We start from the raw sequence: 13,378 nt of genomic DNA on the forward strand, positions 1-13,378 counted from the left end.
CTCACAGCGCTAGCCAAAACCATAGAAAGGAGGTGGAAAACAGCGGGAAAGGAGAAATGATCAGAATAGCCAGGTTTTTAGCATTTTTCAAAACTGGCGATGGTCAGAGACCATGCATAAATGCAAGGGGAGAGCGTTCCACAGAGTTGGTACACTGTGTAAAGAGTCTAGGCAAACCTCAAAGGAATTACAGAGGCACAAATGACATCCCAAATGCTCTCTTTTGTTGTAGTGTGAGTGAGCAGTTAGGCATATCATAGGGTAGAACTGAGCATTTATGGCACACACAGTCAATAAGTGAGACACTCAAAGAAATCCAATACCAATTTAAAAAAAATAACATATGCTTTTTAGATGAATTTAGATACCAAGATCATATGAATCGGATAAGTACTTTTCGAGTTATACATTTTCACAGTTTTCAGAAACGAACAGTGCAATTTCTGGATCAGCAATGTTAACCTATGGAGGAAAAACATGTATTGCACTTAGCGACTTACTGGACTGTTCAAGACTTAAGATGAGTATGGGACAAGGTCAACTCGGGAGGCTCTGGGGCGTCCAGGTGCAGAGGTGTGTCACGGCGTCGGGAGTTCCATTCACCTCAATGGGAGAACGGTCCGGTGACGAAGAGGCTGCAAGCAGGGACCATACCGGGGGGGGGGGGGGGGGGGGGGAGGAGGAGGGGGGGCACAACGGGCTCGAGTTCCTTGGGCACACAGGGACACACTTGGTCCAATTCTCTTTGAACTTTGGGGCTCTGGTCCAATGGTGTCTTTTGGCGTCGGATCCAGTGCTGGAGGCTCTCACGATTGGAGGGGGCCTGCAGAAAGAGGCTGCAGACGGCTACTGGAATTCCAGTCTGGGAAAACCCAAGTATGAGCTCAGAGTTTGTGGGTCTGGGGACCCAGTTGGCACCATCATCTTCCTTGGACTAGGGATCTGGGGTACTTTTAGGCATCAGTCACAGACTCATTCTTGGTCTTTGTTTATGCTGCAGAGGGGCAAACAGGACATCTGGGCCACTTGATGTGGGTCTTCCATGAAGTCCCTAGACGTGCAGGTTGGTCTTCCTCTGCATTGGAATACGGTCTGGGCACAACAAGTATTGGCTGCTGCAAGGGGTCTAGAACTGCGTGGCTCCCGTCAGTCCTGGCATCCCCACTCTTGGGAGGAGGACTGATCTCACCTGAAGGACACGGATACCGCTTCCTGGGCAGCTGCTGTGTTGGTAGTCCCCATAGGTGGCAGGTTACTGTACCGGGTCTTGCTCTTTGGTGTCTGCGGCTGCAGGGGAGTAGCTCCTCTACTCCAAGACTTTCTTTGGCAATTTGTGAAGCACTGGCAGTTGTCCAGGTTTCTGGAGGTCGGCACAGCGGCAGGGCGGAGCATTTGCTCCACAAGGGTCGGGTGCAGCAGGCAGGCCTGCAGGGTTGGCGCCAAGTAAGTTGTGCTTCAGTCTTCTTTGTCCGCTGCTTTTGTGTCCATTAAAATCTGACGTCCTGGTATCAGGGGTCCCCTAAATACTCAAATTAGGGCCCTTTAGGGGGGTAAGGGGTAGTAGCCAGTGGGTTACTCATCATGGAGGTCACTACCCCCTCTAGACGACCACTCCGTTTGGGTAGTGGGCTTTACCCTGTCCCAGAATTCCTAATTCCACCACACAGTATGGTGGACTTTAAGTAGTGTTCACGTCAGGCTTGGTCACCCTACACATGTGCCCAGTCTGGCAGAGCAACACGTCATAGCTACTTTTCCCACCTGTCCTGGTGCCAGATGGCTCGGGGGGCAGAGGTGATTAACATACACTCCTGTGAAGGAAGCCAGGTTTGCATACCAAAGGCAGTAGGCTCTTTGAAGCTCCCTGCCTTTAAATGCTAATTCTCAGGTCATCCTGTGAGAGAGGGCGTAAACACCTCCTGAGAGCCAAGGCCCTCACCCCTGGGGGTCAGAAATAAGTCTGTGGTGGCAGGCAGGAGAAGACCAGTCCGTCAGCACACTAGTAGTTGATAGGTTTTCAGAAGCACCTCTAAGGTGCCCTCTGGGTGCATGTACTAATACCTTTATAACTGGAATCATTGTGGGTTTATTAATACGAGGTGTTTGATACCAAACGCAATATGTTTAAGTGAAGCCATTATGTAGCTGGGGGGACTCGTTCTGATTATATCCCAGTACATACCTTAAGATGGCTTCCCTGTTCATGTGCAATATCTGGTAATAGAACTAGACATCACAGGGGTACATCTGCTTATGCAGATGTCCTCACATAAAATATAATGCACCCTGCCTTAGGGCTCAAAGGTCTGCTGTATGGGTGACCTACGTATATTAGATGCAGTGACTGTGACTTTGGCACAACACACAGGAGTGTGTTGTGCCATATTTCCACTCATGGTTTGCATCATGTCAAGCAACCTGCAATGCCAGTCAGTGTGGAATTTGTATGTGCGTCCCTTAGGGTGGCATAAGATATGCTGCAGCCCTTGGGGACCCTCTTTAGTACTCATGCCCTAGGTACCTGGGGTACCATTTACTAGGCCTTTACAGGGGTGCTAAACTCCTTCGCCAACTGTAGCAATTACACCTTGTTTTAGGTAAGTGTAGGAAGCTGGCTCATTATATGATATACCACTAAGTAATTATATCGTGCAGAGTTCAGACGTTCCCCAGAAGTGTACAGGACTCAATGTAAACCCAAAGTGCTCTATATGGGGTAGTGTGGGTGAGCAGCCTTAAGCCTAACAAAGAGGATTGTAAGACATTTGTTATGCAGTTATTAATAAATGTCACGACTCAAAAAGGAGATCCACACACATTTTCGAAAAATGAACTTTGTTCAAGATTTATTTTAAGACCAAGATGTTCGCAAAAACCTAAGTAAGTTTTTCGGGAAAAATATTTTACGCTTTTAAAAAGTGGACAGAATGCAATTTTCAGGCTTTGCAATGTTAACCTATGGGAGGAAAACAAGAGTGCAGTTTTTACAGATAAATACCCGACTTACAATTTTAGTCTTCAGGGTCTTTGATCAACACCGGCAGGGTTCAAATAAGTACCAAGAGTGCACCACCCGAAGCACATGGTCGGGCGGATGCAAAGTTCAAATTTGAGTTGGGGTGCCCAATGCTAATCAATGGAGACTAAGGATACTCGAAGACACGCTGCTCACAGGTGAGTAAATCGGTGTTGGGGGAGGGTCGAGATCCTGAAGTTAAATTAAGTACAGGGGGCGAGGGGGGGCTACAAGGTAGCACCAAACTTACACCCCCAGCGATACATGGGCGGCCGGGTACAGAGTGCCAACCCAGCACCAGTCCTAATACAAACCAATCGGGGGGTGAGATCAATTTTGAAAAGAGGATCAGCCCAGGAGGCCGTACGAAGAGAACCCACAGCTGCCCAGGTAAGTAGAATTGTTAAGGGACATAGGAACACCATTGGTCCAGATCCCCAAGGTCCAGGAGCTTCGAATGTAGGAGTGTCCTTTGGTGCCGGGAAACAGTTTATCAGGCAGGTCACAGTCAGGGGGAGTCTTCAAGTTGCAGCTGCAGGCGTCGAGGTGAAGTCCGTCAGGGCTCAACCCACAGCAGAAGTGCTACAGAACCTTCGAAGGGCCAGTTGGTTTCTGCTTTAAAAGGTCTGCTATTCTCGGGAGATATTGATCTTAGTCTAAGGCATACGGCCCTCCCAAGGCTTTGGAGGTCTCTGGGCTGCAGGACGAGTCGTCTTTTAGCGCAAGATCATTAAGGGCTGCAGACAGGCTGGTAGGGACGGGGCCAAATCAGTTGGTTACTGCAGTCTTTTCTGCTGGTGCGATGCTGTAGAGCCTGGCTCTTCTTAGGTCATCAGTAATCTGATTTCAGGGTCTGGGGAGCCACTTAAATACTAGATTTAGGGGGATTACAGGGGAGTGACAGGTTGGGACCAATGGGTTGCTTACCTGGGGTGTCTACACCCACTATGCCACCCTCCTGTGGAAGGGGGGCATAGCTCTAGCCCTGATTGGGTAAGTCCCATCTTCAAGATGGTGGGTACTGAAAAACATGCTTCCCATCGCCTCCAGCACCTGAGGGGTGTAGTTGGTGACGGGGGCATACCTCCTTTTCTCAATACATTTTCCCACAAAAAGTGGTGGGGTTTGAACCGGGGCCTGCCATCTGCTGCTAGCAGCAGATGCTGAGATCATATTAAAAAGTAAGCAAGTCCTTTGCAGCATCCCTCTCGAGCACTAAGCTCATTCTGGGTGAGGAGATGTGATCCTTTGAGCTTTGATTCTTGTCTCAGAGAGCAGGGGCTTTTGACCCATGGCTCCAGAAAAATGTATGGTGGTGACAGGCTGCCTAAAGACAGTCAGAGACCACACCAGGGTTGGTAGGTTTTCAGGGGCCACCTCTGAGATGCCCTCTGGGTACATGTTTTAATAAACCCAACACTGGCATCAGTGTGGGTTTATTAAGAGGAGTGAAGTCATCATGGTGCTGGGGAACTCGAGTTGTCGAGTTTCCAGCCCGTGTACTCTATGGCTTACCCGGCACTTACAATGTTAAGAATAGACTTAAATATTCTCGGGGCAGATCTGCCCACACCTGAGACATAGTGCACCCTGCCTTAGGGATTTTAGGGCCTGCTAGAGGGGTGACAAATATAATTTAAGCAGTGTCGCTGGGCATGGCACACAGGCAGTTTGCCATGTAGACTTCGCCATTTTACTCTGCACCAAGAAGCAGGCTGCAGTGGCAGTATGCATGCATTGCATGCCATTGGTGAAGGGTCTAGGGGACCCTCTTCAGTCCCAAAGCGCTAGGTAACAGGGGTACCATTTATTAGGGACGTACAAGGGAGTCTGACGTTGTGCCAATTGTGGTAAGAGTTTAGAGCATGGGTACTCACTAACATTTTGCCAGGGGCCAAAAGGTTTGTCTGTGGTGTGACAGAGGGCCACATTGATGCCAGTAGGGTGGCGGTTAGGGCAGGTGGTGCCGAGAGGGCAGTGCCAGTATGGTGGGTGTAGTGAAAGTGAAGCATATAAATCCAGTGGCAAAATTACACAATGTGAAACCAGAAAGCCTGGGATTAATCCCGGCTTCCCCACTTGCCAAACTGTTCAATCCTAGACAATTGTATAATTTCATTTTCCCTCCTTTTTCTTCATGATCATATAAAAAGGACATTGAAATATATGCCTTATGGATGTGTATTGTACAAAACCTCCTGTGTTTGATTTATGAAACTATGTTTTTCGTGTATATAGGAACCCAGCCCAAAGAGTGCACTTAAAAACTGACTTGCATTTAGTTCAATGTTGACATTATTGTGAGAGTTGGGGGAAGAATTACTGTTTGTTAAATTCCTTTTTGAAGAAGATTGCTTTAAAAAAAATACTTCTCAAAGCACTGACATAATGTGACATACTAAGTTGAAACGGTTCTTCATGTTAATGAAATACACTTTTTGAATTTTGAAGAGACCTTATAATATTTTTACACTTTTGTTGCAAGATGATATAAGTGTTTCTAAAGTTAGACGGTGCAGGATAACCTAGTTACCTCCTTTCTTTAACTTCAATTAACCTCTAAATAAAGGCTTGCCTGTTTATTTCACTTATTTCTCAATGCCTCTGCTGAGTCGAGAAAACAGCAGCCCAGTGCTGCTCTTGACCAGGGGGCCCATGTAAAGGTCAGGAGGGCCGCATGCAGCCCCCGGGCCGTCCTTTGAGTATCACTGGTTTAGAGAAGGAACACTGGTACTGGGAACCTGATTAGCTGAAATCCAGTACTCTACAAAGTTGCACCAAAAGTCAGGCAAAAAGTGGGGGAATACCGCAAAAGAAACCCACTTTCCTACAAAAAAGAACACTTGCATCAAGGTCTAGTTTGCAGGTCTCAGTGCACTGTCAGAGTTGAAAATCAGCATTTAGTAGCTCAAAAGGGGGCAGAAAGTGGAAGGGGGGGGGGGGGGGGGGGTAACTGCAACAAAAGCCCCGTTCCCTACAGGCGAGGATTATGGATTATACCACCCAATTATTGTTGTCCGAAAACATTCCCTCCCTTGACTTTGGCAGAAGGATCACGCCTGGACAAATAAAACAAGCATTGGCATAGCCAATAGGTCTCGCCTTTGAGAGCTTATAAGTGTTTAGCCATGCAACAGTTGCATAACTAAATACTTATAAGGTCCCAAAGGCGAGACCTATTGGCTATGAAAAGCGGCCGTGAAAGTGATCGCGATCAAACATCAAAGCGGCCGCGAAAATAATCGCAGTAAAGCACGGCGCGCGCGTCCACACACATGCACTGTAGCTCTAGGCTGGCCTGGTAACACTTTTTGGAGCCCTCTCAATAAGTCTCGCCAAACCAGCGCATGCGCTGGGTCAGGCGAGACCTAAGAACTATGATGATGGTATTCTTTTCAAAGTTCTAGTATGAGCTGTAGAGTTTGGCGATTGCTATGAAGGAGACACGGAATGCAAGACTTGCATTATTTATTTCTTCTAGGATCAAATGACAGCATGAGAGACCACACAAAGAAAGAGGAAGTGCTTTTATTGGGCTGCCGAAACAAATGAATGGAAAGAGAAATGCATACATCTAGCCACGGTGTCATTAATAGAATCGAAACTTTCCTTCACAATTGCTAGGAAATTTTATATTCCATCACATTTCACAAAGCTTTTGAAACTTTAGTTTTGCTTCTTTATTCACGTACACTTTATTAAATCGCAACCCCCTCGGTAGGAGTCACAGACCCCCATGGGTCCACCAGCCACAGGTTAAAAACCAGTGTCCTAGATCAAAGTTTGAAATTTGCATCAAAAATTTGGTTCCCACTTTTAAAATATAAGTATTTCATCAGACTAAAAAAAGAAGCAAAAAAAAACCTGTCGTATTTACAAGGTCACAGACTGAATCATCACAAAACGAATTGCCTACAAGCTGGCACAGCATTCAGAAAGATGAATGTTTATGACAGTACAGCATGAGGTATGGCCAGATTTTTTAAATCTTGAACTTGTCATTTAAACATATAACCACCAAATCAATGTATGTGATACATACCACAACTTTTGGCAGCTCTTTGTAAATTTGTTTTACAAAATCCAAAAAGTGGTGAATCTAAAGAAATAAAAAAGATGACAAAATCATAACCAAGCAGAAAACTGTACAAATAAAGTCACCTTTGAAAGTAATAAAGGTGATGGCGCCAAAGCATATTAACTCCTTAACTATAATTACATTTTTAAGGAAGGTCTTGCATGCATTACACCACATGTTTCAGGACCAATGCTTACCTCTTGAGTGATTGGCGGCCTGAACTGTTTGTGCAGCTCGATTATTATCCTCAGGCAGATAAGAACATTTTCTTCATTCTCACTCTGTTGGAAACAGGAAAAGAGCAATATAACAGTTTTTGAATGGCTTGATAGAGCATTCCAGGTATGCTAATCTAGTGAGCTTTTTTCCTGGCTTGGGTGGGTGCAAAGATATTGGTTCTGCACAGCTAAATGGATTTGAATTAACTCATTCTCAAAAACATGGACATCATCCAGTTGAGCAGTCCGATCTAAAAACCCTTGAAATATATGAATGGACAGTGCAGGCAACCCCCTCAAGATTACATCAGCTATCTATCAGACACTAATGAAACAGGCAATTTAAATACATGGTTGTGCTCGCAAAGGATAGTTAAAACAGCATGCAGATCAGTGGAGTAATAATAACACTATCTGTACATTGGCTTGTATGTCCAGAGGACATACATGACACACAAGTATCAAAACAGTAATTTAAACTTGTGTAGCATTTGCAGATCGAACGCATGGCAAACTACACAAATTCAATTAAGAAGCTGACTTTACGACAGAAAAGTAATCAGCTAGGATTTCTAGTCAAGAAATGTAACTCAACGTGTGGCAAGAAGGCAAGCACCCACTAAAAACATTACAAGAAGAAAGTAAACTGATCACATTGCATATATAATCCAGAAGAAAGGATGCATGAAAAACTAATGTCATCTTCCTGTGAGAAGCTCGCATTAAGGAACCACAATGAATGACATACTTCTTGTTAAAAGTTATTTTGCCCCATCACCTCACACAAATAACTCCTCTAAACAAAGTAGCGCTGAAATTAAAATATCTGATAACCATAAATTAAAGAGCGCAAATTAAAAAACATACCTCCAGAAAGCGAAACATCACAGATAAAATGTTTTTCGTGTGTGGGCGCAGATGTTCATTGGTTGGAATTCTGTGAATTATTTCAAGCACAAGTTTCCGCAATTGCTAGAAAGAAAAATATTTCAAAAAAACACAATTAACAACTTTCATTAACAGATGAAGGAACACATCTCTAAATGGATCTATGCTGGGCAATCATGCATTTAAAACAGGGAAAGCAGAAAAATCATTCAGAAACAAAAATCCAAAAGATTTCTTATTCCTCACTCTGCCTCTATGTCCCTAACCGCTGATGCCACAGAAGACCCCACCGTTCGGTTTGTCTTCCCATTTACTGTGATTAAACAGTTAAGCTTTATAAACCAATTTAAAAGAAGAACCACCTGGTCAGCGGTGAAGAATGTGCAGTTAGAAAGAGCGGTCACCAAAAAGAGTGCTACCGAAGGAAAGTAAGTTACTCTTCTGATAGATAATTCTAAGTTGAGATTCCTCATACTGTGTATCGGTAACAAAGCAATGCCCCTTCAAGTAGGTGTGCCTGAGGTATGAATGTTGCTCCAAGCCCTGCACGACTGAGCTGGCAAAATGACCCTCCGTGTAGGTGTGAGAGGCAATGCTGTAATGTCTGGTGAAAACACAGATAGAAGTCCATGTGACTGCCTGGCAACATTTCCAAAACCAGAGCCAATGACTGAGCCTCGCGCTGTCCTGGAGGCCCAGAAATGCTCGCCGGGCCCTCTGAGAACTCCTTTGCTGCTCTCCCGGGTCAGGTGTCACGCCCATTCACCGCCTGTCAGCCACGCTCACCACGTGGGTCCCAGCCATTGAGCCCAGCGCATTCAGCTGTAGTCTGGCCTGTAAATAGGTGGGGATCATCAGCTGATTCAAACGTGCACCTTGCGGTACTCTAGGCGGCCGCCATGTTGTAAGTAGGTAGGCCGAGGCGGCGAACAGCAGAGCTGTGATACCAGCATGGGGGGGGCTGTGCTACTGTCAGAAAAGCATCCCACTGTAATCCTGCAACTCTTCTGAGGTCGTACGGGAGGCGTTTGTAAGTCGGAATACCTCGTTTCTGCCAGAAATAGCGGGGAAGATGGCAGAGCTCTGCAGGTTTGCTACCGCTTGGGCGCCATCTTGGACACAACCCTCGTAAAACCTTTTTAAACCTTATCACAATAGGTGATTTAAACAAGGATTGATTAGTCTTGAACATTTTCAAAGGTGCTGAATAAATAACCATTACTAGTTCCCACAGCAAAGTTTTGCTTATCCAAAGACAAAAATGAGAAAAGAACATGTGACACCTTGGCATGAAAAGAAGGGTAAATAAAATTTGAAATTGTAAATTTGATACTTGTATAGCGCACTACTCACCCGCAAGGGTCTCAAGGCGCTTGTACGAATACCGCTGTGGAACCCATCCTGGCTTTCCCTGTGAGGCGTCCACTCCTGGGCACCCCCAAGGTGGAGGCCAGGCATCCTTAGCGTTGGTGGGGCCGTTGTGGAGATTAAGCAAGCTATTGCCCAGAGTTGCAGAGTGGGACTCCATGATTGGAATAGGCACCGAGGCGAGAACTATCAGGTCCGTGGAATTTTTGAGCCCAAGACCCGCCGAGGCGGGGAATTGAACCCTGGTCCCGGGCTAGACCTCTGCATCAGGGTCTGCCGCTCTAATCATTGAGCCACACTTCTCCACAGGGTAGGGTCAATCTTGTAGATAGCACACCCAGCCACAAATCTATCCCAGCGCCCTACATAAATAGACTTTGTGGAAGATCGCCTGGCAGCGAGGAGGACATCCACAATGAGGGTGTTCAATCAAATTAAGTCAATGCCACCCCTCAATCTCCACACATGGAGGTGTACATTGCACAGGTTCAGGTGAAGGACACCGTTGTGTTGCTGAATCAGAAGTAACTCCTGATCAGAGAACTGATGCTCATGCCCAGAGGTTCTGGGCACTGCACCCTCCTGGACCAATCCGGAGTAACAAAGATAGCTTGGGCCCAGTCATTCCTGATATTTTTCAGAAATTCTGGAAGTAAGGGCAGAGGTAGGAAGGCATTCAAGACTAATACAATTCTTAGTGAGTACAAATCTTTTGACAATGTACATTCTAGACAGTGGAAGAAAAAAAAAAGCCAAGGTTCTCCCCTCTGCTGGAAGATGCCCTGCACCACCGCCGGATCTACACGCCATTCTTGATCTGTCAGATGCCACATGCTTGGCTCGTCCACTATGGCATTCAAGTACCCCACTAGGTGGTTTGCAATTAGGAAAATACCCTGAAGCTCCAACCAACTCCAGAGGCGCAGACCCCACAACCCCACTCTGCCCTGTTAGCTGCAATACCAAGTCAGTGGTGTTTTCTGTGGGGACCTGAATCAGTCTCCCCTAGATGGACAGCAGGAAGACCTTCAGAGCTAGACACCGCCACGGACCGTTGGTGAAGCAAAAGGGGAGCACAGCAAACTGAAAGTGTACCTGGGCTACCTTGAACCACACGCAATGTCTGTGTAGGAATGGAGGACAGGTACGTGAAAATACATGTCCCACGGATCCAAGGACATCATCCAGTCCCAAGAGTCCTGAGCAAAGAGGATCTGGGCCACTATGAGAATTTTGAATTTGTTCTTGCAGAGAAGACATTCAGAGGTTGAATGTCTAAAATAGGGCCAAGTTGAACGATTCGTAGGACCCACCTGTCGGACGTGATGGATCATCTCCCTGGGAGGAAGAGCTGAATCTTGCCAGGATGCCACTAAGGGCAAACTAAAGAGGCTTGGTGTCTGTCGCTCCTGCTGTCCTGTATGTTGGCTGCCAGACCCATATCTTTGGCCTCAAAAGGACTCGGGTGACTGCTGCCGTGATTGGGAAGATTGTTGTTGCCTATATGTGAGCTCTCTGGAGTAGCCTATGAATTATTTGAACTTCTGCAGGAACTGCTTGGCAGAAGTCACCAGACCCTTGGAGCGCACCGTCGGTCTACACTGTTTAAAGAGCTTCAAGGTAGAATTGACTTTTTTCACCGAGAAGATGTGAATCATCGAAGGACGTCCATGAGACGTTCTTGTATATCTCCAAATAAAGTTATGGAATGCATCCAGGCGCGTTGGCAGAGCCCAACACTGGTGCTAGCCACCCTACCCAGGCAATCAATAGTATATAGACACTAATCACATATTTGTGCATGTCTTGTCCCTCATGCATTGATGGAGCCTGAGAGGTCCAAAGATTTTCTAGAATTGTCGGCAAGATCTCACGGGCCATGGCCCAACAGCATTGATCTATCTCCATGTCAGGCTAGCAAGCAAGAACATCGTTTTTCCAAACGCCTCTATCCTGTTGACCTCCCTATCGGGAGGAGTCACGTGGCAAAAATTTGGGTTCATTTTACTGGTTGAAGCCTAAACACCAAGGCTCTCTGAAGTAGGATGTGTGGTGAGAAAAATCCGAAAAAACAGGAGCGAGTGTGTGACGCCTGCCCCCCCCCCCCCACCTATTCAAAGTTGGGCAGGATTAGGGATTTGTCCAGGTGCCAGTTAAGGTATTGGTGAGGAACTTGTTGAATGGGGAGCAAGGGCTCAGACATGGCTTGCCCTGGCTGTGAAATTTCTGTAAGGATGTTCATTCTGGTCTCAATTGAAGGCAGCTGCAAATACAGAATCTCAGCTGCCCATAAACTACTAGTGCAAATGATGCACTCTTTTGTTGGAGACAAACCCCATGTAAATGAGAGGGGGGGGGGGGGTACCAAGCCCACTGGCCTGTTGTAAGTGCAAGAAAACGTTGTCAACTGTAACATCAAAATCTCCCTCTTTGGGTGTAACTTGTTCAGAGTAGTGTCCTCCCCGGTAGAGGCACAGGTTCACAGTCAGACTAAGATGATGACCGGTTTCACTTGTGCAATCTTATAGCACAACACGATTGAGATCGGGCTGAAGTTAGTTCAGTGTGAAACATTAGAATAAGACCCAAATTTTATTCCAGAGCTGCTGGCATTGGTACTAGTGTCGACAAGGAAGGGCCCGCAGTACACCGTGGCACCGGAATTGATGTCTGTACCAGGTCGGTACGGTGCAAATTGCAGATCCCTAGGGATCAGATGGCTCCATCAAAGGCAACCCAACTGAAGGCCCTAGCATTTCTTTAGGGCCCAAAGTGGGCCAGAGGGAGCCTGAAGTACACCAAAAATCGGCAGCAAGGCCTCCTTGAAGACGTCAATATGTTGGGAGTGTTATTGATGGGCCAGAACAACCTAGGTGCAATAGAATCAGTTGGGGAATCTGCTCCACGACTGGGGATCAGAGGGAGACCAAGTGACATCATGACGCCTTCTTTTTAGGGCTCGCGCCCTGCGTTGCACTGTGCAGCAGTGCTCGCGCAGGTTGAGAGTCCTTTTGTCCAGGGTTCTGAAATGGACCCTGGAATTGTACACGCTCGTGCGTGTGTTTTTACTTTTGTGGCCTGCTATTGGCCTTTGCCTGCGTGTTCGTTTTTAAAATAGCATACAATAGGCCAAAGGCGGGCGCATTGCTCCGCCCATGGCCTATTGGTGTCTATTACGTGCATTCCTGCCATATGGTTTCAATTACCGTGCCCAGACACGGGCGTGATAATTGAAACCATATGGCACGCGCGCACCACTCGCGGCTTTGTTTTATGATTGCATCTACCAATTGCACTTCTTTCCATTTCCTGTTCATGCCCCCTTCCACTTTTTCTGTGCAAGTTTTTCCTTTAACCCCCCACACCTGTGCACCCCTCTTGTCTTTCCCTTGTACCCCTTCCATTTTACCTCTCGCCTGTAATATATTTAATTTATTTACCTCCTTTTTATTTATTTCTTGAAACCCCTCCCTTTTAATCTGCCAAGTATCGGTGTATCTCCTTTTCATCTCTCACCTGTGTCTCCATTTCCTTCCTAGTATATTCTTTTCCTCCACCTTTTCTTTCTCTCCCTGTGCCCTCTCAGCCCCTCCCCTCCTCTGTGCTGGTCGTAGGTTAGTTGCCCCTGTATACTTGCCGTAGGTGTGCTCCCCTTCCACACTCTCTCTCTCCCTCCCTCTAGTTGCGAGGTACTCCCCTCCGGCACATGAAGGAATCTGTCCGTTACCGTGGCAACCCCCAGGAGTGCGGTGCCTGCGCCTCCTCCCGCCGAGGGGGAGTGTTGCGGAGCCCTCATAGAGCTGCTGCCCG

The 13,378-nt window shown here is 46.7% G+C and overlaps 1 protein-coding gene across 3 annotated transcripts in view; it reads right to left on the reverse strand.

Moving 5' to 3' along the window:
- TRRAP (transformation/transcription domain associated protein) overlaps positions 1–13,378 on the reverse strand; it is a 1,075,110-nt gene that overhangs the window by 1,038,395 nt on the left and 23,337 nt on the right. For all 3 annotated transcript variants that reach the window (XM_085629333.1, XM_085629332.1, XM_085629331.1), the window contains exons 5-7: positions 8,180–8,284; positions 7,292–7,375; positions 7,059–7,115 (exon numbers count right to left, since the gene is read on the reverse strand). In XM_085629333.1, the coding sequence (XP_085485459.1) occupies positions 7,059–7,115; positions 7,292–7,375; positions 8,180–8,284 (246 nt within the window). The remainder of the gene's footprint in view (positions 1–7,058; positions 7,116–7,291; positions 7,376–8,179; positions 8,285–13,378) is intronic.

The sequence above is a fragment of the Triturus cristatus genome, chromosome 10 (assembly GCF_964204655.1).
Source record: "Triturus cristatus chromosome 10, aTriCri1.1, whole genome shotgun sequence".
NCBI classification, from domain to species: Eukaryota; Metazoa; Chordata; class Amphibia; order Caudata; family Salamandridae; genus Triturus; species Triturus cristatus.